We start from the raw sequence: 22,264 nt of genomic DNA, 5'->3' as shown, positions 1-22,264 counted from the left end.
AGACCAGCGGCAGCGGCGGCGGTGGTGCCGGAGGCGCTGAGGGAGGCGCAGGCGGAGCCGGGCGGGCGCGCGAGCGAGCCAGTGGGCAGCCGGGCCGGCGGGAGAGCGGCGGCGGCGGCGGCGGCGGCACCGGCACCCCAGGCCGAGCCGGCGCGGGAGGAGTTCCAGGGCGATGGGGCCGCGGCCGGGGCTGACGCTTTGACAGCTGGAAAGAGCGCGGAGCCAGCGCCTGGGGGGGAGGGAGGGGACCGCGGCGAGGAGAGCGCGAGCGAGCGAGCGAGCGAACGCCGGGGAGGGGGCCGGGAGCGAGGGGGCAGCTCGGGAGCAGCCGGAGCGGTAGCGGCGGCGGCGGCGAGGCTCGGCGCCCTCTTCTCTGCAAACCATGTTTGCCAAAGGCAAAGGCTCGGCGGTGCCCTCGGACGGGCAGGCTCGGGAAAAGTAAGCCCTATTTTCCAAGTGGCGGCCGCGCCGCTGCCGGGCTGCGGGCGGGTGGTGGGAGGCAGGTGGGCGGGCGGGGGCTGCTGAGCCCCGGGCCCCGGCGCCGCCTGCTTGGCCCCTTCCCGAGGCCGCGGCGGGCGGCGTGGGAGAGCCCATTGTTGGGAGCCGGCGGAGGTTGGGGTCTGGGGGCGCCGCCGGGGGAGGGGGCACTTGGTGGCCTTGGGGCGTGCCGGGCGCGGGGTCCCGCGGTGAGGGATGGACGAGGTCCCGCGAGCGAGCCTGGGCGCTCGCTCCAGCCGGGGCGCTCGCCGCGCGGACGGCACTTTGCCCACCGGGCGCGGGCAGGGGGCGCGTGGCTTCTGCAGCCCCGAAGGCTCCTTTTGTCCGCCCGCGGCGTGAGGAGTGCGTGCCGGGGGCTTTGTTCGGCTGGGAGCGCTCTCCCTTCCCTGCCCTTGGCCTCGCCGCCGGCCCCGCGCCCTCCGGGGCGCCGGGTTGGGCAGGGACGGCGGCGCCGGCTTGGCCCTAGGCTTGGGGGACAGTTGTTTTGGGGGGAGGTGGTGAGGGCGGCGCTTTACTGCCCTCTCCAGAGCTCGCGGAGCACTCCAGAGTCCAGGACTGAGTCTCCCCGGACTCTCAAACGTGGGGAGAGGGTGGGTCGGTGGCAAGGAGTGGATCGGGAAAAGGAGCGAGGCTCGGGGGTTGGGTTGCTTGCGAGTTTGAGAGACCTAGGTGGGTTTGGTCCCGACGCTACTTGGAAGTTCAAGTTCGGGGGCTGCTCTCCAGTCCTCGCGGCTTGAAGTAAACGTGTTTCCTCATACCTACCCCCTAACTGCTCGTACCCGTGGCCCCAGGCAGGACCGAGCTAGCTGCTCACCTCTGGTTGGGGCCACAATGGGACAGCACGGACAGGGTTGGAGGACAGGCTTGGAGGCCAATTGGCAAGGTCCAGGAGCGAGCGCCCGGTGTGGTCTGACGCTTTCTCTCTCTCTCTCTCTCTGCCTGCTGCCCACTTTCCAGGTTAGCTTTATACGTCTACGAATATTTACTGCACGTAGGAGCACAGAAATCTGCACAGACCTTCTTGTCGGAGGTGAGTGGAACTCCCCCCATCATCCAATTTCTTGACACCCCTCCTCCTCACTATTCTTAAAGCCTTTGTTTTCTGGAGCAGCCACTGTGGCCACCATTTTGAATTTTTATCACCTTTTGGTATTTATTGTTAGTTGGTCTTCACAGCCTTTTGGCTCTGGGAAGCCCCTAGCCCACCCCTTCTCTCTGCTCCTCTAAGCTGTCTCTGCTCTCTCCTTTCTAGATTCGATGGGAAAAAAACATCACGTTGGGAGAACCGCCTGGGTTTTTGCACTCGTGGTGGTGGTAAGTTTGTGTGATAGTTGTGTGTGTGTGTGTTTGTTTTGTTCTGAGCCCCCGGCTTCAAGTGAACAAAGATGGGAGATCTGGAGCGGGTCCCTCCATGCCTTAGTCCCCAGCGTTGCATAGAGCAGGGTGCCGTGGGGCCCTCAGGACTGGCAAAGGAGGAAAAGGGCAGACGAGGTCGGTGCCTAAGTTTCTGCCTCCTCTTTGCCCACTGTTGAGAACCCTACTAATCGTGCCTGGTGTTTGCATGGAAACTCTGTACTTTTACATCTCACTCTGAGGCGCTGGGCATGGGCTTGAAAAAAAAACCTGCATGGGTTTTTGTCAATTCTGCACGTTGCTTTAATTAGAGAGAGTGGGGGTGGGGTGGGTGGAGGGGCACCAGGTCTGTTTTACAACTGGCCTGCCCCTTCCTTTTTATTCTGTGAGCTCAAAACCTTGAGAGAGAAATCCATGGGGACCTTTTCCAGGCACCCTGAGAAAGCAAGAAGGGGCTGCCACTTCCTTTAAAGATACTGATTCAGACCTACTGGACCTCCCCCCTTCCCCCCACTACTCTAAGTATCCCTAAAACCAAGTTTCCTTTTACTGAGAATCTGGCAGAGTGCCTGTAGTTGGTAGATGGGGGCTCTCTCTTGTCTGTGACCCTCTCCCAGGCCCCTGGGCCCTGTTCGGGTGGGACCACCGCCGGTCTGCTCCCGGTTTGCAGCCCGCAGGAGGGAGGCTTAGGGTCAACGGGAAGGAGTTGCTGTAAGACTTGGGTGTTTTGTGGGACCGATTGGTGGAGTCTTTGACATTCTTTTCAAAAGGAAAAGAGAGCGGAGTGGCTTTTGATATTTTGGTGAAGTTCAGGAAAATGGAGTGCCCTGTCTTGGGATCTTAGCGCGTTTACCTGACCGCCAGCTCACTGGGGTAACTGTTTCAAGTGTCTTTGAAATGCATGGGGATGAAGTGTCTGTTCTAACTGCACGGAGAAAATGAGGTTTTAATTGCTTTTGCCAACCTCGGACCTGCGGAGTTGGAGGCATTCGGTGTGGTGTAAGGATTCTGTCTGTAGGAGTGGGTGGTAGGTTTTCTGGGGTGGCTTTTGGAGAGGAGTGTGGGGCTGGCGCTGGCGGGTCTGTCCACCATGGATTTTGCAGAAATTCAGGCTTTTGAGTAAAAGTTACTCAGAAGGGACTGGGGAGTTTGTAGTGTTAGAAATCTTCAGTGTGTGGAGGAAGTTAGTCAGATGTGTGCAGCCTCAGAGCACAGAAAGAAATGTTCTCGAGCCTCCCTCTGCAGTCAGCAGAAGTCCCCGATTATCCTGTGCTATCCTTAATCCCCCGCAACTTCTCCAGCCTTATCTCAGCTCCGGGAACTAAGAGTGCGTCGTGCTGGGCGCAGGCAGTGGTGGCTCTGTGATTTGACACCGACTGTGGCTTTTGGGGTGGCAGGAAGTGGTGGAGCTGATCTGAAGAGGGCCAGGCTGCGTTCTTCACGCACCTGGAGTGAGGTGCTCGTCAGGTGACTGGCAGGGCTGGCTGTGATGGTGACAGGAGCACTGGTCTGGTAGTCAGACTTCCGCTCTGGTGCACGTTTTACCCTTCGAGCGGGTTCCTATCCCTGGGCCTTGGGCTCCTGACCTGGAGAGGGTTTCTAAGGCCCCTTGTTGATAGCAGTGACTACCCTGTGTTTGTATAGGGTTTTACTGGTTGACAGAGGATTTGTATGTCTGTTTTCACATAATGCAAAGTGTTGGGGTGACCATACAAGAATCATGGAGGGGGGTTAGGCAGGGAAATCTGCCCCCCTCCTTTTGCTGTACAGGTGGTTGTCTGAGGAGGGCTCTCTTTCAACGTGAAAGAACGAGATACTTGGTTATCCATAACATAACCTTTGGTTAATTGATATATGTTCTTTGGTGGGCAGGGGGGGAATGGTTTCTGTATGAGAACACCTTGGGGGAGGGCCTGGTTGAGAGTCGGGTGGGTTGGCAGGAGATGGGGGTGTGGGCTCTGGGTTGAAGAACCTGTAGATTCCCTTTATTGCCAGAGTCACCCAGTTTGCTGTGCGTATGAGTCATAGTCCTGACTTTGACAATTTAACCTTTTTATGAAGTGCAGCCATTTTGGGTGGAGGTGGGGGGTGGTTACCGGAGCACAGAAGAGACAGGCATGGATTCTCATCCAGATTCCTGTCTCCCATCTGGGCATCAGTGGGTGGGTTACCCTAACCTGCTGGAGCTTCAGTTGCCCCATGTATAACGAGGGGATAAAATCACCTACCTTACAGTGCTGTGGTAGTTACAAGCAGTGTCATGGGCGTGAGGCATCCAGCACATAGTAGGTGTCTGATGGATGAGAGCTGTTACTCTTATTACAAATGCCAGGCTGTCAGAAGAGGTTGGGTCCATTTTGTTGTTAGGCTGAGTGTGCCCAATGAAGACTGGGAAGGTGGGATTGAGCCTTGGGGAGACGTGGTGCTGTTAGCACCGTGCATTGTACACTTGCTGTTGGGCACACAAGTAATAATTAGTAACCTGATCTTATTTTATTTTTCAACTTGCAGCGTATTTTGGGACCTTTACTGTGCAGCTCCTGAAAGGCGAGACACTTGTGAACATTCGAGTGAAGCAAAAGCCTTTCATGATTACGTGAGTAACAAATTTTTAATCCTGGCGATAATTGCAGGGTTGGATAACTTGAACTTCGTTAGTACCAAAAGCAAATACAGAGCCAACTGGCAGTGGTCTTTGTTTTCTCCTTGCCTTTCTTTTTGTCCTGCCCACCTCCCTGCTGCCCTCGCCCCGTACTCTCCTCCAGCAGCGGTCTAACTTGGTGAATGGTATTTCATAATGTTATAATTATGCAGGAGAGTGTAGATACCTATCTGGAGAATTAAATGGTGTTATGCGGGGCTCAACCATGTGGGGTTTATGTTCTGATTGGGCAGTCACCTGGGAGGATGGTGGGGCTTGAGCCTCTTTGGTGCTGGTTTATGAAGAAGTTGACCACAACCAAGAAAAATGAAAAGTAACTATGAAACTTGTGTTTTGGAGTAGAAGGTGTGTTTGAGTGAGAATTTGGTGAAATAGATTCTTAGGTTACTTTCCAGGGAGGGATCTTCCAAATTATGTTTTTTGGAGGGGGGTGCATGTGTCTGTTTATGGGGGGGCTTGTGTTGTCCATTAAGACAGTGTGTACTTTGAGGTCCTTGGCTGGTCCATAAACCTGTGTTGAAAATGTTCTTGTGAGGATAGTTTGATCACGTTGTAGTGCTTTCTACTCTATCATTCATTCTCCCTGGATGAGTTTCTTAAGATTGTAAGAGAGGTGTCTGTCACATGTCCATATCCCACCAAGGTCCCCTTAAAAAAAAAAAAATTGGACTACAGTTGGGGTGGAGTCGGACTTATGATCAGATGAAACAGGTTAGGATCTTCTGCGGGGGGATGGAAGGGGAAGTGTCCGAAGATCTTCCCAGCCTCCTTTGCTTCCTGTTGGTCTTGTAGAAGGTTAAGTGTGTGTGTGTGCCTGTATGTGTGCACACACATGTGCACTTAAGGGGTCATTTACTGGATTTTGCACTTCTGCATGAGGTGGGAAGAAATGGTCCCAAAGCTCTAGGGCATGGAAGTTGGTTTTTCGAATGTCATCAGAGCCCACCCACTTGGCTGGGCCATCTGCATCCCCTGCGTGCAGTTTGAAACTGGCCTGGGAGATCAGAACCCATTTTGGTTGAGTTTCACAAGTGGTCAGATCCCATGCCACAAGTATCTTTCTGGTGAAAATTTCTCCTTGTAATATGAGGACTTAAGAGACTTCCCCTGGGGGCTCCCTGGTTTTGAGAACATTCAGTGCGATGAAATTTTGCTATGACTGTAAGGTTAATACCCTTGGAGTGGAATGCTGAGGAAATTGACCAGTTCTTGTGCCCTCTCCAGGGTTGAAAAAGAGAAGCTGCTGAATGGTACTTATAGCCTGGTGAACTTTTAGTAGTACAAGGTGAGAGGGCTGGTTCACTTGTGATGTGGTTCTTCTGGGAAAATCGGTGGTGATGATCACAGGGTTTCCTGGCGTAGAGGCTAAGAGTTACATTAGCCATATAAAAATAGTTGGTGAATTTGACTTTTCTACCTAGTAAAAATCGTGTGTGTGTGTGTGTGTGTGTGTGTGTGTGTGTGTTTTAACCTGTGGATGGCCAATTCCTGTGTGGCCTGTATCTGACAGCTATGCAAAATGGTTTCATTTTAGAGTGGGGCGGGGGACGTACCTATTTCCAGTCACTCTTGATATAGGATGTCTGTGCTATCTTTCAGAGAAGTTAATAATTTTTAACTAAGTTTGGCTCTCTAGTACATAACGTGAGACTCTCTTTGGCAATTTGTGGTTTGGTCTGCCATCTTGGAACAGTATGGTGGTAGTGAAAGTTTACATGGGTTTTCTTTCAGTAATTTGCTGAGGAAGGGCAGCAGACTTGTGTAGAGATTGCTGAGGTTGGTGTAGACATTTAGAAGAAGCTACCAAGAGCTGAAATCACAGTGACTGAGGCCCAGGATTCACAGATCTTGGGATCAAAACCCTTTCTCCTGGATTGGGATCCACTTGGTGTCGTGGCCTGAGAGTCAGGTCATGTGAAAGGAGGGATGGAGTGATGAATGGGGATGGGGAGGGAACGTCTCTATTGTGAAGGAGTTAAGCGGGGTGAGTATTGAGTTGCAGGGGTGAAGGAGAAGCAATGGGAAAATGAAAAAATATTTAAGAAAATGAAAAGGAACCCTCTTTTTCTCTTTGTTCTCCGCAAATTTTCATGTGTTCTCTCCATTCTCATGGCTACTATCTTGTTCACCCTCATCTTTCTTGCTAGAGTTATTGCTGAAGCCTCTTTGGATTCCCTTCCTTTTGTCTGGGGTGAATGCCTCTCTTATCCGTCACATCCTGTCCACTTTTCAGCTTCTTTGTGGAGGACTTTGGTGATAGTTTGCTGTACACTCTGATCACTCCTTCATCTCAGTGGCTATACAAACCACCTGTACAAACCTTTGTTGGTGGCTTTCCATGTGCTGGGCCCCTGTGCTGGGCACTCTAGGTTCAGGCTCTCATTTCAAGCTGCCAGGGGCCCTGGGAGAGAAGACATGTTGCTAACTCCATTTTGCAGATGAAGAAACTGAGACACAGAGAGGTTGTCATAGTTGTAAGAATTAGGATCCAAACTCAGGTCATAACTGACTCCAGAATCTGTGTTCCTAACACTGCCGAGACTTGGCCGCACAGGTCCATGGCAAATGTCACCCGTTTGCACCTATTCCTGCTAACTTCTCATTCAGGTTTGTCTTTCTAACCACAGTTTATTCATTTTTTCCATGCCAGAGACAATTCATCTAAGAGCTATTCATTCCTGTAGCTCCCACAATACCTTGCACATAGTAGGCACGCATGCTAAATGAATGAAGGTATTAAGGAACTATGGGTAAGAAAAAATACTAATTTTTGGGCATTTTGGTAATTTGGATAGCGAGTAGAATATTGGAAGATGTTCTTTTAGTGACTCGTTTTTGCTCGGTCATCTTGAGCCAGGTGATTTTAATGTGGGTTGACTAGTTACCTTAAATCCTTTTTAGAAGATAAAGTGGAGTGTAAATAAGAGCACGCGGTAACTGGCCTTCTGTTTTCAATCAAGGAGATTCAAAGATTCTCACGGTTTGTCTGTGCAGCTCAGATATACCCGCCTGGGCCTCAGTGGGTAGTGAGTAGTGAGTGTGTGTGGGGCATGGGTGAGGAGGGACTCCTGTGGGGCTGGGAGGGTCCTCATCCGGGAAGATCCTGGTCTCAGCTCTCCTAGAGAAATGAATTTGTGTCCCTGGCCAGTGGTCTCCCCTTCCTGGTGGTGGGTCAGTTCAAGCCAGGCTACAGGGCCGGGAATGAAGCAGGTGACTCAGCGGTGGGAGAGGGGGTTTAAATTTTCTCTGAATTGGTGAGTTTTTATTTGAGTCACAGTCTATTTTCCTCCACACACCTGGAAACTTCAGTTTGCTTGGCTCATTGTGTATAAGCCGGAGCGCCCTGATGTTGACCACACGTAATGAAGAGCGATGCAGGGTTTGGTACCCAGAATGTACTTTTCTGAGAAATTGGTTTACCTGAAGTCAGAAGAGCCCAGAGGCCATGGGAAGAGGCTCGCAGGGACCCTGCCTGTGTTTTCCTTGCTGTTCCCCTCCGGCCAGGGCAGAGGTTCTCTGGTGAAGCCCTTGGGTTCTCTTAGATGCTGATGTCTGTCTGGTCCTGGCCTTATGTGGAGTGGACAGTCCCTCCTACTAGCTCAGTGCCTCTGAGTTGAAGGTGCTAGAGAGCAGTGACCCTCACATTGCTGTACTTTTCAAAACGCTTTTTCAGTAATGGTTGTGGTTTGGCTTCACAGCTGTCTGTTGGTCAGGTTTTATTATTTAATCTCACTCCCATTTTACAGATGAAGAAACTGAGGCCTAGAGTTTCGATGGCTTGTCTGAGGGCATGTAGCCAGGAGGTGGCAGAGCTGGGACTAGACCCCATTCTTCCAAATTCCACCTCTGAGCTTTTGACAACCCTCATTTGATACAGAATTCCTGCAAAACAGAGGGAAGATATTATCATTTGACCCAAAGTGTGCCCAGGTATAGTCACTGAAGAAGTAAATTTAGCAGAGAATTAAACTGAAGCCCCCTGAGAGGTGAACTGCAGAGTCACTGGCAGAGGTGGGACCTGGCCTCTGAGAAGGGAGTTTGTTATGGTGCGGTGGCTCTTTTGGCAGGGAAAATGTGAGAAAAGCTATGGCCTTACCTTCCAGAAAACGCGTGTGTCCCCACTGGGGAGACTTTGTACATGATTTCAGGAGGTTCATGGCTGCTGTCCCCTCTGTGATCCCCAGTGAAGAATGTGGGGTGCCAAGTGGATGTGGAGTCCCATGACCTTGGCGAGTCGTGGGCCTGTTTCCCTGCTCTGAAGACCTGCGGTCCCTTTCAGGTCAGCCTCAGTGGGGCTGGCTCTCTTACCCCTGTGCTCCCCCCAGCAGGACTCAGCTGACCCCCCTCCACTCCCAGCTGTGAGCCTGTGTCTCCAGGCGGGTTGGTTAAAGTCAGAAAGCACCGCAGAGTCCTGGGCGTGGATGGGAGCTGAGGTATTTGTGGCTCTGTGGCAGGGGTCCAGCGTCCTTGGTGGGTTTGAAATAGCAAAGTGATATTTGAGAGGGCTCTCCTTGGATGTGCCGAGCTAAGGTTCCTGCCAGGCGGGGAGCGTCCCCGCCTGCCAGAACCCTTTGGGGGCAGGGGTGTGAGAGGGTGGCAGCGTGGACAGGAGCGGGAGAAGGCTGCAGCTGGGCTCTGAGGAGCTGGGGGTGTGTTCTCCCCCGCGATAAGCTGCTCTAGCTATCTGCCCAGAGGTCCTGGCAAGTTCACGGCGTTGCCTTTGGCTCTGACCCTTGGCACCCTTGTGTGGCAGATTATAAAAACAAAACATACACACGGTTGTTTCCCCCCAGCCCCCCATTGGAGCTCAGACTGTGTGTTGTGGCCTTTCTTCGGGCTCCCACCCTGTTTGCTGCAGCTCCTCTTAACCCCCGAGGCTGCCAGCCTCCTCTATCGGTAGCTAATTAAACACTAAATGAGTAACTGGAATTGCTTTTTGCCAGAACCCGGGCAGTGTGGCCATCTTAATGGGTTTCAAGTGGCTGCAAGACCCCAAATTGCAAATCCTTGCCCTTTATTTCAAGGCGGGAGGTGGGGCGGGGGGAGCAGGGGGGACCCAAACAAAGTTTTTGGCAGTGGTCACTTCATTTGAACTCTAAGACCAGCCGTGCGCTCCAGTCTGTGCATAATACCATCTTTGTTAGCTAAGCCTTTGCAGACTTGGACCAAGAGTTAGCTGTGTGCCATTCACTGCTCTGAGGGAGCCGGGAGACACCCAGCTCGATTTTCCAAGGCAAGCTGCTTCTGTAGTGGGGACCTCGGGCCAGAGCCTCCTCGCCCCTTCTCTTGACCTTCCCGCCTCTGTGGGTGAGTGTGTGTGTGTGAGCTTAAGAGGGAGCGGTGGAGGGGAGGTGTGTGTGCTTGAGGGCCTGTCAGCCAAGATAACAGAAATGTTACACTAGCTGTAGCCTTTATAATAGTGTCTGGGGTTTAGAGTATTTAGAAAAATTAATCTTTTTTAGCTTGGTAATAATTCTGACCACGGCACAAGTGCATTAGACGATTCACATAAACTTCTTTAATACATGTTGCTGGGAGCTTACAGCAAATAGACAATAATGATTGTTTGTTTTTGATTCGCCAGGGTAATGGGGTTTTTTGTAGCCTTGGCAAGATGAGTTTTAGGAATGTTTCTCTCTCATGTTATGCTTTTTTCTCCCCCTTGGGCCCTGAATCCTGTGGATTTTGAAGGGTTTGGGTTCTGACTGGAGGCTGGGATGCACACCTGAGTTCCAATTCCTGCTCTGTCATTTCCTGGCAGGGTGGACTTTTGGAGCCTTGGTTTCGCCATCTGTAAAACGGGGAAATGGTGAATCCTTCATGGGTTTGTTGTGAGGGTTAAGTAGGATTATATATGTAAAATGGTTGTCTCTCTGTGGCCAGTGCTGCTTGGTGAGTTTGTTTCCTTTTTTTTTTTTTTTTGCGGTACTCGGGCCTCTCACTGTCGTGGCCTCTCCCGTTGTGGAGCGTAGGCTCAGCAGCCATGGCTCATGGGCCCAGCCGCTCCGTGGCATGTGGGATCCTCCCGGAATGGGGCACGAGCCCATGTCCCCTGCATCGGCAGGTGGACTCTCAAGCACTGCACCACTAGGAAAGCCCTCCTTTCTTTTTATATCCCCAAAGTTTCCCCCAGAACCTTTTAATATGATGGAGATAACAGCATGTTTTTCTGGAAGAGCAAGTTGACCCTAGGGAACTGGATACATTAATTTCCCGATGATGCCCTCTGGTGCCTGGGCTCCTCTGATATGTCATGGAGTCCTCCCCCAAATACCAGTGTCTTGTCTCCCCACCCCCTCAGACCCCTGCCAGGGCCAGAGCAGGCGGTCGTGGCATAGGCTGGCACTGATAAGTGCTCCCCTGAGACGTCTGTGCCCCTTATCTGTGTCGGACAGAGTGGTCCTGTCCCACTCCCGTGTGTGGCTGCCGCGTTGCTGAATGGGAAGAGCATGCAGCTTGGCACGTGCAGAAACCTAGATGCAGATTTCGGCTTCACACCCCTTGTCAGCTGCGGGGGGCCGCCACTTTTCAAGGTCTGTTCTCTTGGCTGTAAGGTGGGCACAAGGGTCATACTTGCTCAGCCCACTGGGGGGGTAACTGTGAGAAAGGCATGGAAAACTGTCCAGGGAAGGTTACCTGTGTGGGGCAGTGCTGTGTCAATGTTTGCAGGGATGACCAGCCTCGAAAGCCCCGCAGTTAGGGTCTTGTCTTTGTCCTCTTTTTTTTGCGCGGTACGTGGGCCTCTCACTGTTGTGGCCTCTCCTGTTACGGAGCACAGGCTCCAGACGCGCAGGCTCAGCGGCCATGGCTCACAGGCTTAGTTGCTCCGCGGCATGTGGGATCCTCCCGGACCAGGGAACGAACCTGTGTCCTTTGCTTCGGCAGGTGGACTCTCAACCACTGTGCCACCAGGGAAGCCCTCTTTGTCCTCTTTGGTACATACGTTGCCCTGGCTGGCCTCGGGCCTCACTTGACCTTTGGATTGAGTGAGGAGTCCCTAAAAGGGCCCTTAAGGAGAAGGTGAGGAAGGGGTGTGTCAGCCATTGCAGGTCCACGGGAAGCTGGTTCTGGGTGCCCGAGGCCTTGGTCAGCTGGCCCCCAGACCGGGAGCAGAAGACACTGCCAAGTTTTGAGGTGTTGATTCAGTCCAATTACTGAGTGCCCGCTCTGCTCCGTGTCCAGTGGAGGAGACAGATGCTGCCCAGGATGCGCTCGTGTGCTTAAAAGGCCTTCTCTTTGGAGAGCCCAGGATGCAGAACATCACGACTGGTCGTGGGAGTAGGTAAACAGCCCCATTCCCATGTGGTGGCCGGGAAAGGTATTTAATGTAGTGTGTGTAGGTAGCAGGGTGGCAGGTGGTAGAATTGGAGGTCACGTCTTACAAGGAGGTACCCTGAGGCCCAGAGGGGAAAGATGCCCCACCCGAAGTCATCAGTAGGACTCAAACCTGTAAACCGTATCAGATTCCATAACTCTTTCCTTTGCCCTATGCTGTCTTGCTGCACTTACAAGCTGTGTGAACTTGGGTACCTTAATTAACCTCTCTGTGCTTCAGTTTTCTCAGGTGGAAAATGGGGTTAATAAAGTATACCTGCCTCATGAGGTTGTTACAAGGATTAAATGAGTTTATGTACGTACACACACATTAAACACACACACACATGTGCACACACACACAATACATATTGTGTCTGGTACAGCATAAGTGCCATAAACGTGTGCTATTTTTTTCTTTTTTGGCCATGCCACGCGGCTTGCAGGATCTCAGTTCCCTGACGAGGGACTGAACCTGGGCCACGGCAGTGAGAGCACCGAATCCTAACCAGTAGACCACCAGGGAACCCCCTGTGCTCTCATTCTTATTATCTCATTTCAGGCCTGGTATGAGTCCTGGCTTTCTGATGGCCGAAAGCGGGGGCAGCAGCGGAATGATGCTGGCGTGAGAGGTGTGCTCCTGGGATACGTGACCCATCTGTTGGTTGATTAGCACTCTGGACCCCTGGGTTTGAATCCACCTTCTTCAAGCAGCCGCGAGTGACTGGGGGTGGGGTTCATAAATGCAGCCTCCAAACCAGCCCCGCTGCTCGTGAGGATGAAGTGCCGACGCGTGGACGCTCCTGGCCAGCACTGGCCTGTGGTGTTCAGTCAGTGTCCGTTTCCTACTCTTGTAGCCGTTTCCCTTGCTCTGGGAACTGGAACTTCCCTAGGCCCCTCTGACCCGTCCCTGGTGTTTCTCCTTGGTACTTAAGATGGATTTTTTGCTCCAGCCCTGCTGTAGAGCACATGCCAACCTGGAATGTGGCTGCCTCTACCAGGCCTTCTAGGACCACCCCTAGGGGAACACCCACCTTTTCTTCTGTCTTCCCCCTGGGAGCTTTGTGACTTTTACTCATTTGCTATTTGCTGCCTGGAAGTAGAGTGATGGGGGTCAAGGTTGTATCTCTTCCTCTCCCTCTTCTAGACTGAAAGCTCCTGAGGGCAGAAGCTCTTATCTCCACCCCCTTTATGCTACCCCTGCTCCTGGGGCCTGTTGCAGAGTTTTGAGTAAATCCTGAGGGTGGTGAGCTAGGCTCTGGGCCTTGAGAAGTGAGAAGGGTTTGATCCCTGCCCAGGGATCAAGTATGTTAAATATGCGTTTTAATGGAGATGGACACGTGGTGAATGGTAACTGTGAGTCATGACCCGTTAGTGCTTTGTGAAATCAACTTAGTGGGTCACGAACTGGCAATTACAAAAAAAAAAAGAAACTCTGGGCCTTCCCTGGCGGTCCAGTGGTTAAGACTCCGCACGTCCACTGCAGGGGGCACAGGTTCGACCCCTGGTCAGAGAATTAAGATCCTGCATGCCGAGCAGAGCAGCGCAACCAAAAAAATCAAATCAAAACAAAAAAAGAAACTCTGTATCGCAGAGTAAACATAAGCATTGTTTCGGGAAACTTCTGTTTTCAGCAATTATGGGTGCCTATAAATAAACATGTATCCTGGGTTTTCAATGTAAAATTTGCCTTGTTGTGGGTCTCAGTCTAAACTTTTTTTTTTTTTTTTTTTTTTGCGGTACGCGGACCTCTCACTGTTGTGGCCTCTCTCGTTGCGGAGCACAGGCTCCGGACGTGCAGGTTCAGCGGCCACAGCTCACGGGCCCAGCCACCTCCCGGACCGGGGCACAAACCCGCACCCCCTGCATCAGCAGGTGGACTCCCAACCACTGTGCCACCAGGGAAGCCCTCAGTCTAAACTTTGAAAGCCGCTTACCCAGAAAAGGCTGAAGTTGAATCTTGGGTGTTATAGGCTGTGTGACTTTGTCCAAGTGGCAAGCGATTGCTGACCTCAGTTTCCTGATGGGTAATAAGGAGAGAGTCATTCCCACCTCTGAGGGTTCTTGGGAGAATTGATTCCCTGCCTTGCTTCCAGGTGGTGCCTGGTGGTTCCTGGGGACCTTTGCCTTTCATTTTTGCTGCCATATTTTTAAGTTCATGGAGCCTGTGAGAGGTGCCCAGCAGATGCTTGCTGAGTGCTGAACAAGCAGTGGCTCCCACTTGAAGTCTGTCGCTTGTTTCTGCTGGGTGGCAGCTCCCTCTGCCTGTCTGCAGTTGAGGTGGCGGCAGGGGCGTGGGTAGTGGTGGTGGTCTCCAGCCTCTTGTGGTGGTTGTTGTCTGAACATCTGCAGGGCTCAGACTCTGGTCGCAGCAAGAATCTTGAGAACAGGTCTCAGGGCATCCTGTCTGACCCAGGTTGGCCCAGCTTTCAAAATTCCCTGTCCCCTCCTGGTGACAGCTGTTTGCACAGCTCCGAGGCAGGCTTTGTGTCCCCCGCTCTTTGTGTGTTTGGGTGAAGCGCCTGACATTTCACTTCTGTTTTACAGTCCTCTGACCTTAAGAAGCACAGCTGCTCCCTGGGGCCCCCGTCTGAGGCTTTCCTCTGATCCTTCTCTCCCAGTCACAAAAGGCTGTTTGAGAGAACAGGCTCTAGGGTGGCAGCCCTCCCCACTGCCCGGGATGCTGGCTGCACCTTTGCGAGTTCTTGGGATGGACAGAGTGTGGCTTTGCACACTGGCCCAGGATAGCAGTCTGCTGGTGGGCAGTTATTCCTGTGAGCCTGCTGCATGCATGGCCCTGTGCTGGTTGGTGATGGGACTAAGGCAGTGTCATGGACAGCACAGAGGATTTGGACTTGGATAACCGGGGTTCAGGTTCTGATTCTTCCAGGTGGCCTTGGGTAAGTCATTTGGCTTCTCTGAGGCTTGGTTTATCTGTGATAACAAATGATGTGAAACAAGGCTTGGTTTTGTTTTTTTTTTGCCTCTCAAGATTTTCTTTGAAGCCAGGTGAGAGCATATAAGAATGGTTTGTAAACTGTGGTTTATTTCAAATGTGAACAAATCATCAAATCATAGAACGTATATCAAGAAAGAGCCTCTCGATTTACAGAGGGGGAAACTGAAGCTTGGGGTAGAGTGGTAGCAAATCTGTGACTGGATGGGCCCCTGATCCCTGTGGCAGCCACTGACTTTAGAAAACCTGCACCTGGGAGGTTGGCGCCTGGGTCTGCCTCTGTGCCCTTCGGTAGGAGTTTGCAGCTTTCTTTGGGAGATGTCGTGGGCTTCACGTGGCTTTGGCCGTGCGGCCAGTGCTGAGGGGGCAGACGGCCCAGTGGGCAGGCCTGGTGCCGGGCGTGTGCACGCGGCCGCTCTGTTCTGCTGTCTTTTAGAAGGCTTCCAGGAGAAAATGTTATCCTCTCTCTGGAGGCCCTTCCTCTTGGCAGTGCCCACTGGTGTTACACGAGCGGTTCTGGCCACAGCTCTGGGCGCAGGTTTCCCTGCGGGTCTCCGGGCTGCGGAGCCACTTCAAAAGGGGATTTTACAGCATGACAGGGAATTTCAGCCACCGTGTTATCTCCGAATTGGCCAATTGATGGTTTCAGCAGAGCATTTCAGCATCGGGGAAGCCAATACAATTTGAGTTAGTCGTGATGGCTGCCACTTTAAATACCACAGTGACTTTCCGTCAGCGGGCTGACGCGCAGCACAGGGAGGGCATCGCAGAAAACCTGATCACGGGAGTGCTTCAGTCGATTCTGACCCCAAGCTACGGAAAATGAACTTAAACGTAGTGGGCTGTCGACACATACTTTCTTCAGCATTGTTTTGCTAGCAGCATCTTTGTCAAAGGGAACTGGAAGGGAAGAGAGCAGGTACAGATCACGTGTTTGCCTGTGGCCTCACCCGATTTGAGCGAAGATCTTCCAGGGGGTGTGAGCCGCTGGGAGTCGGGGTGGTGGTTTCCTGGTGAGGGATGAGTTACTAAACTACAGCGTCGTGGTTTAATAATGATGACTCTCTAGTGAAGAAAACTCGTGTTTAGTGAGCACTTACTATGTGCCAAGTTTTTATTTTTTTTAAAGTGTTCTTATTCTCACCCTATTCAGACTGGGTAGGGGACAGGACATTCCTCCCATTTCATGAAGGAAGAACTGATAACAACAAACAATAATTGAGTGCTAACTGTATGTCAGGCACCTTTCTAAGTGCTTTGGGTTTTATCTCATGTTGTCCTCAAAGCAGCCCCATGGGTCAAGTTCTGTTTTTTGGGGTTTTTTCCTTTTAATTATTATTATTATTGTTTTTGGCCGTGTTGCGTGGCATGAGGGATTTTAGTTCCGCGACCAGGGATCGAACCTGTGTCCCCTGCAGTGGAAGCACGGGGTCCTCACCCCTGGACTGCCAGGGAAGTCCCTAAGTTCTGTTTTTTTTTCCTATTTTGTAGAAAAGGGAACTGAGGCAATAGAGGGATTTGGGAATGTTGAAGGTGTACTTAAACTAAAGTGCTCTGCACTGCTCTACTGTGCTGTTTCCCTAAGAGTTAATACCAGATTTGGCATCTTTGCTGCTTAAGTAATTGGTGACCCACTGCCCAGCCCTGGTGGGTATAGGTGGCAGGACTAGGTGGGAGCGGTCCCAAGGGGGCAGATGACCTGAAGCCCTGTCTGTGGGTCGTGTGGTTCCTTATCAGTGCTGTGCTTCCCAGAGGCAGAGGGGCTGGGTGGGTTTTCAGTGACCTCACCCAGGAAGGAGATATTTTGCTTCAGGCTCATCATATACCTTAAGGAAGAGTTTCCCCATCTCTTCACTTTTAAGGCTCCCTTTTATTAATCCCCTACCACCCTGTGTGGACTCCATGCTTGACAATATTTCATTTACAAATAGATTATATACATTGTGACCATTAATTTTACTGAAGATATAGGAAAAACAAGAGCTATATAGTTGCTGATTAGAGCATTTCATCAGCTCAGAAAAAATTGGGAATTTGGGATTTATTTCAGTTGAGGTAGACCCGATTTTGGTGTTGAATTAAAAAAAAAATATATCAGCCCGACTCCAGAGTCCGTGAAGCTTTTGAGAGACCTGGCTGGAGTCCTCAGGCTGGGAACCTCTGACTTAACGTCTGTGCTTCCCCCACCTACCTAGCAGTGTAGGTGGCTCCTTCTAGCTGTGTTCTAGAATGGCCAGAGTTGGGCTCTGGTGGAAGAAAGGCCCTCATGTTCTCCCCTGAGAGTCAGGAGGGTCAGAGGTCAGAGTTTGCTCTTAGGTCCATCTACCAAAGTTAGGCAAGGCTTCCCTGTGAGGAAACATGTGGGTTGGAAAATGGACACCACAGGTGTAAGCTCCTGGGTGGAGAGCTCCCACCTCTGGAGGGTGCTCCAGAGCCCCCACCCCTACACTCAAGTACCATGTTCCCTGCTGTTCTGAGCTGGCATCCAGTGGAGGAGATGGATGACTGGACTGTGAGTCCAGAAATCGTTCTTCTCAACCAAGCTCCCCCACTTATTAGCTGTAACCTTTGAGTGGCCATTGTCTTCTTTCTGGGCCTCAGTTTCCCCATTTGTAGCATGGGGACAGGGAGGGATACAGAAGCGATTTCTGATGTAGCAGTGACCAGCCTTTATTGTACACTTACCCTGGGCTAGGCGCCGTGCATGGGCATGCCATCTAGTCCTATAACTCTACAAGGCAGGGGCTGTTTTTATCCCACTCCTTGGATGAGTAAACTTGAGGCTCCAAGAAGTGAAGTCATTAGCCTTGGTTATGAAGTCATTAAATAACGGAGCACAATTTGAACCCAGGGCCCCATTCCTAGTCTTTGAGCCACACCGTTATTTTAATAAACTTTAGGATGACTTTGAGAGATGAGGAACCTTGGGGAAAAAGAAATGTTCTTAGAAAGAATTGAATCATTTCTGTAGAAACCCGTAAACATGTGTCTTTAAAAAAAAAAAAAAAAAGATGTTAGTGACAGTTTGCTTCCCAGTGAGATGAATGCAGATAAACCTATTTTGACTGTTAACTTATTTTGTTGCTTAAAAGCCAGTGACATGTAGCGTTGAATTTGTTTTTCTTCACAGCATTTAAGTGTTTGCCCCTTCTTGAGTGACGTGTGTGAATCTGGGAATTGCCTGTACTTTGGGGATCGAGGCCGCTGCTCGCACTTCAGGATTTTGCCTTAAGAGGGGCGACTCGGGGGAGGATTTGTGCGGGCGCAGGGTGGAGCTGAGAAGTGGCTTCCCAGCCACGCGCTTACCTGAGTTTCAGGGTGCTGTTGGAGCCAGAGCTCACTCCGAAGTTGGGGTCACGGTGGAGAGCTGATCGCAGGAGTCTCTGTGACTAGAAGCCTAAATATTTATTCTGTTCTGTCCCTAATGAAAACAAATTGTCAACAGTTGTTCAGTAACTGACTAAATTAAAATCTGTAATTAGTCAATTGGATTAAAGAGTTGGCACAACCTGATTGTATCATGCTGGTTAGGTTATTAAGAGAAAGGGTGTGATTTTTAATTACTGAATGCTAATTTTGACAGTTTCAAAGAGAAACAGACGTGTTTCTCCCCCCTTTTCCTAATTTTGAATGGTTTGGAAAGTAAAGACACTCGATGTGTAAATTATGTTTTTTTGAAGGAAAATAATCCGAGAAGGCCCTTCTGTAGAGTAGAGGGATTTTAGTTAAGAGGCCACATTGGATTTGGTTGAAAGGGTTAGTTGGAAATCCTTCCTTTCTTGAAGGAAGGATGGCCCAGTGTTTGGCAGCTTTGCTTTTGCTTTGAATGAGAAGTTGGATTTCACATTCAAGCAATTCAGTCATTGAGTTAGAGTTCTTTTTAGTGTCTCTCCCAGTCTCTCACCTAAAGGGGGTTTTCTGACCAGCGTCCTGGAGGCGAGAGACAATAGGAGACAGAATCCAGTGAGGACACTACTGTGTGTATGAAGCACAGTGGGACCGCAGAGACACCACCAGCACATGTGAATAACATCATCAGACTTTTTATAAAGTACTTTCTGATATGCTGAGCAACCCAGTGGGAGGGACAGGAGGAATGAAAGTTCTTACTGCTCTCCTTTACAACTGAGGCAAGTTGAGAGCTGGGGCAGGAGGTGCCCAGGTGTGGAGGGTCCAGGCGGGAATGGGCTGGGGGCTGGTGGGGGAGGAGGGTTGCCAGCAGACAGGCAGGAAGGGAATTCTGTTAGGTAGTGGTTGGGGACAGACAGAGGCCAGAGAGGAGAGGGGCTTCTTGCCGGGGAGGAAGATGGAATCAGAAAGTAGGGCCTGTTTATGGATTTCAGGGTACAGAAAGCCAGCCAGAGAGTTGAGGACGAATTGGGTAGGGCAGTTTTAAAATGGAGCAAGCCCTTCTTCTGTTTTGTTGTTCTGGGGGAATGCTGTGTTGTTGCCTCCGCTGTGAGGCTGGAATATGGGTTGTAAGCAGCCTCGGAACTGGGAGTGAGGTCTGAGCCGCTTCCAGCCACAGACCCCAATGTACAGCCTGGATCCCCTCATTTGCAGAGGGGCCGTCCCTTCTCCCCCGCTACCCCCCAGCTCCTGGGAGTTCACGACATGGTCTGCTCTGTAAGGTGCTAGGCCCGTGGGTCGCGTAAATTGGAGAACCTCAAGTCTCAGAGGAGGTCTAGGGATCACTGCAGGAAGGCCACCCAGCCCTCGCTTCTCCTTCCCCAAGTTCTGGGGTCAGCAAGAGGTTAACCTCGGCCACTGGGCTGCCAGCTCCTTGCAGCCCTTTGGTCAACCTCCTTGTCCTGGGGAAAGCCGCCCTAGACCCTGTGCGTCCAGGAGCCACACGAGTGGTGTCATCGGTGTTGAAGCACAGGCTCGACTTTCTGCTGGCTGGGTTTTCCATGATCCTTTTTGGAAGCACCAGTTAAAATGGCCTTTTTCAAGCACCAGTTTTCAAGATTTAGTATTAGAGCTGCTAGTGATCTAGAATGAGTCATTTTTTCTCTTTGTTTTTAAAGGAAGCAATTTTGCTTTTTGTGTCTGATGGATATATGGCAGGGATGCTGGGAACCAGGGTGCAGAGAACTGGGTGAAGCCACCTGGGTTCAAATCCCTACCTGGGCCTTTACCACAGTGTGACCTGTGCCAGTTGCTTTACTTCTGAGCCTCAGTGTCCTCATCTGTAAAATGGAGATTGCACTCAACTTGCAGTACTGTTTTGTGGCAGTGGTGCAGAGTGCCCTAGAAGATGCCCGGTAAGTATTTCTGGAATGCCTGAATGAGAGACTGAAAGGTAGCCAGGGTTCTTGGGAAGGTATTCCTTCTTAGGGAGCTGTGCTGGGTATGTTTAGACGCATGAGTAAATGAGAGGAACAGAATAAAAAGCAGGAAGTATTTACAAGCGGTGGATTGGTGTGTGTTCTGAATTTGGAATTTCTCTATCAGACTCGGGATCCACAGCCAAGGTTAAAGAGGTGGGGTGTGTGTGTGTGTGTGTGTGTGTGTGTGTGTGTGTGTGTGTGTATGTATGGGGGAGTGGATTGTAGCAAATAGAAGAAAGGAAGTGACAGTGCTGGGAGAGAGTTTATTTTAAAAGCTTCCCCACTGATAGATTTGTAGCTCTGGGTAAAGAGGGAAGCTTGTAAAACTTGATTCATTTTCTTCCCAAGGTCTGTTTTTGGTGGGGACTGGGGGTGAGGATGGAGCTTCCAAGTGCTTTTAAGTTAGAAGTGTTTGTGTGTTTCCAGTGCATAGCATGTGTAGGGCCAAGAGCCGTGTTCTCACCCCTGCTCCCTGCCCCCAGACCATCTTTCCCTTCGCGGAACGGAGTGCCGGTTGCGGGGCTGTGCTCTGGTCTCATCTAGGGATGAGCGAGGACTTCCTGCACTTGCGATGACTTCCTACTTCCTTCCTGGCCTACGCTGTCCAGAACAGATCGGATTCGCTCTTTTCTTTGGATTAGGAAGCATGCCCTCCCGCTTCCCTGCCCAGGCCTGCTCTGGAGACATGGACGGGCAGCTGGGGTGACCATTAGACAGTGAGGAGCTAGGGTGTGTCCTGAACTGTAGGTCTGTGTGAGCTGTTCAGGAATGAGAAGCTCCTGCTCCCAAGAAGCCACTGCAGAAATGGAAAGGTGGTCAGCAGGGAGAGCTGAGGAGTTGGTGGACCTTGTATGTTGGAAAAAAAATTTGGGTAGTTTGGAATGTTTCTGTGTTTGAAAATAAAAATTTTGACTGTGTATTTCTGTCATTAGGGTGGAGTGTGAACCCTAAGACTTAGATACAAAATGTTGCCAGGCTATAGTTAAGGAAAGGAAGGGCCAGGCTACCTACCTCAGGGCCTTTGCACAGGCGTTCTCCCTGCTTGGAGCACCTCTCTCCATTCTCTCTCTCCCTGGGGGATACCTATTCATTGTTCATGTCTCAGTTTAGACATCACCTGTTTTTTTTTTTTTTTTTTTTTAATATTTATTTGGTTGAGCTTGGGTGTCAGTTGCAGCAGGTAGGCTCCTTAGTTTCGGCACATGGGCTCCTTAGTTGTGGCATGCAAACTCTTATTTGTGGCATGCGTGTGGGATCTAGTTCCCTGACCAGGGATCGAACCTGGGCCCCCTGCATTGGGAGCGTGGAGTCTTTTTTTTTTTTTAAGTCTTTATTGGAGTATTACTGCTTTACAATGTTGTGTTACTTTCTGTCGTACAACAAGTGAATCAGCTCTAAGTATACATGTATCCCCATATGCTCTCCCTCTTGAGCCTCCCTCCCATCCTCCCTACCCCACCCCTCTAGGTTGTTACAAAGCGTCGAGCTGATCTCCCTGTGCTACACGGCTGCTTCCCACTAGCCATCCATTTTACATTTGGTAGTGTATATATGTCAGTGCTACTCTCTCACTTCGTCCCAGCTTCCTCTTCCCCCCATGTCCTCAAGTCTGTTCTCTACATCTGCGTCTTTGTTCTTACCCTGCCACTAGGTTCATCAGAACCATTTTTTTTAGATTCCATATATGTGCGTTAGCGTATGGTATTTGTTTTTTGGGAGCGTAGAGTCTTATCCACTGCGCCAGCAGGGAAGTCCCTGACATCACCTAACTTTAAGAAAATTCTCACAATCATCTTTGAGCCCATGGGCTAGGACCTATAAACTTGGGGGCTTGACACCTGCTGGCTTGATACCCAGTTCATATTTGTGGACTGGAAGAGTGACCAGGAAGAACCCCCACCTCCCAGGGCCCTGTCTCTGTGTTTGAACGGCTCCCTGAAGCCTCAGTGCCCTCAGAACATGTCCAAGTGTGGCTGCCTGCTTTGAGCCCTGGCCTTGGCATTTGCCTTTCTTTCTTTTTGGCCACACCGTGTGGCATGCGGCATCTTAGTTCCCCGACCAGGAATCAAACCCGTGCCTCCTGCATTGGGAACGTGGAGTCTTAACCACTGGACTGCCAGCGAAGTCCCTGCCTGTGTTTTCTGAAATAGG

General features: G+C 51.0%; 1 protein-coding gene across 6 annotated transcripts in view; it reads left to right on the top strand.

The window, feature by feature from the left end:
• SSBP3 (single stranded DNA binding protein 3) overlaps positions 1-22,264 on the top strand; it is a 165,038-nt gene continuing 142,774 nt past the window's right edge. For 2 of the 6 annotated variants that reach the window (XM_032635382.1, XM_032635364.1), the window contains exons 1-4: positions 1-438; positions 1,456-1,528; positions 1,751-1,812; positions 4,363-4,447. In XM_032635382.1, coding sequence (XP_032491273.1) covers positions 383-438; positions 1,456-1,528; positions 1,751-1,812; positions 4,363-4,447 — 276 coding nt within the window. In that variant the 5' untranslated portion in view covers positions 1-382. The remainder of the gene's footprint in view (positions 439-1,455; positions 1,529-1,750; positions 1,813-4,362; positions 4,448-22,264) is intronic. The other 4 variants (XM_032635355.1, XM_032635399.1, XM_032635391.1 and 1 more) reach the window with 3 other exon arrangements.

The sequence above is a fragment of the Phocoena sinus genome, chromosome 1 (assembly GCF_008692025.1).
Source record: "Phocoena sinus isolate mPhoSin1 chromosome 1, mPhoSin1.pri, whole genome shotgun sequence".
Lineage (NCBI taxonomy): Eukaryota > Metazoa > Chordata > Mammalia > Artiodactyla > Phocoenidae > Phocoena > Phocoena sinus.
The sequence above is the reverse complement of the archived record's forward strand: the minus strand, read 5'-3'. Positions and strand labels throughout refer to the sequence as shown.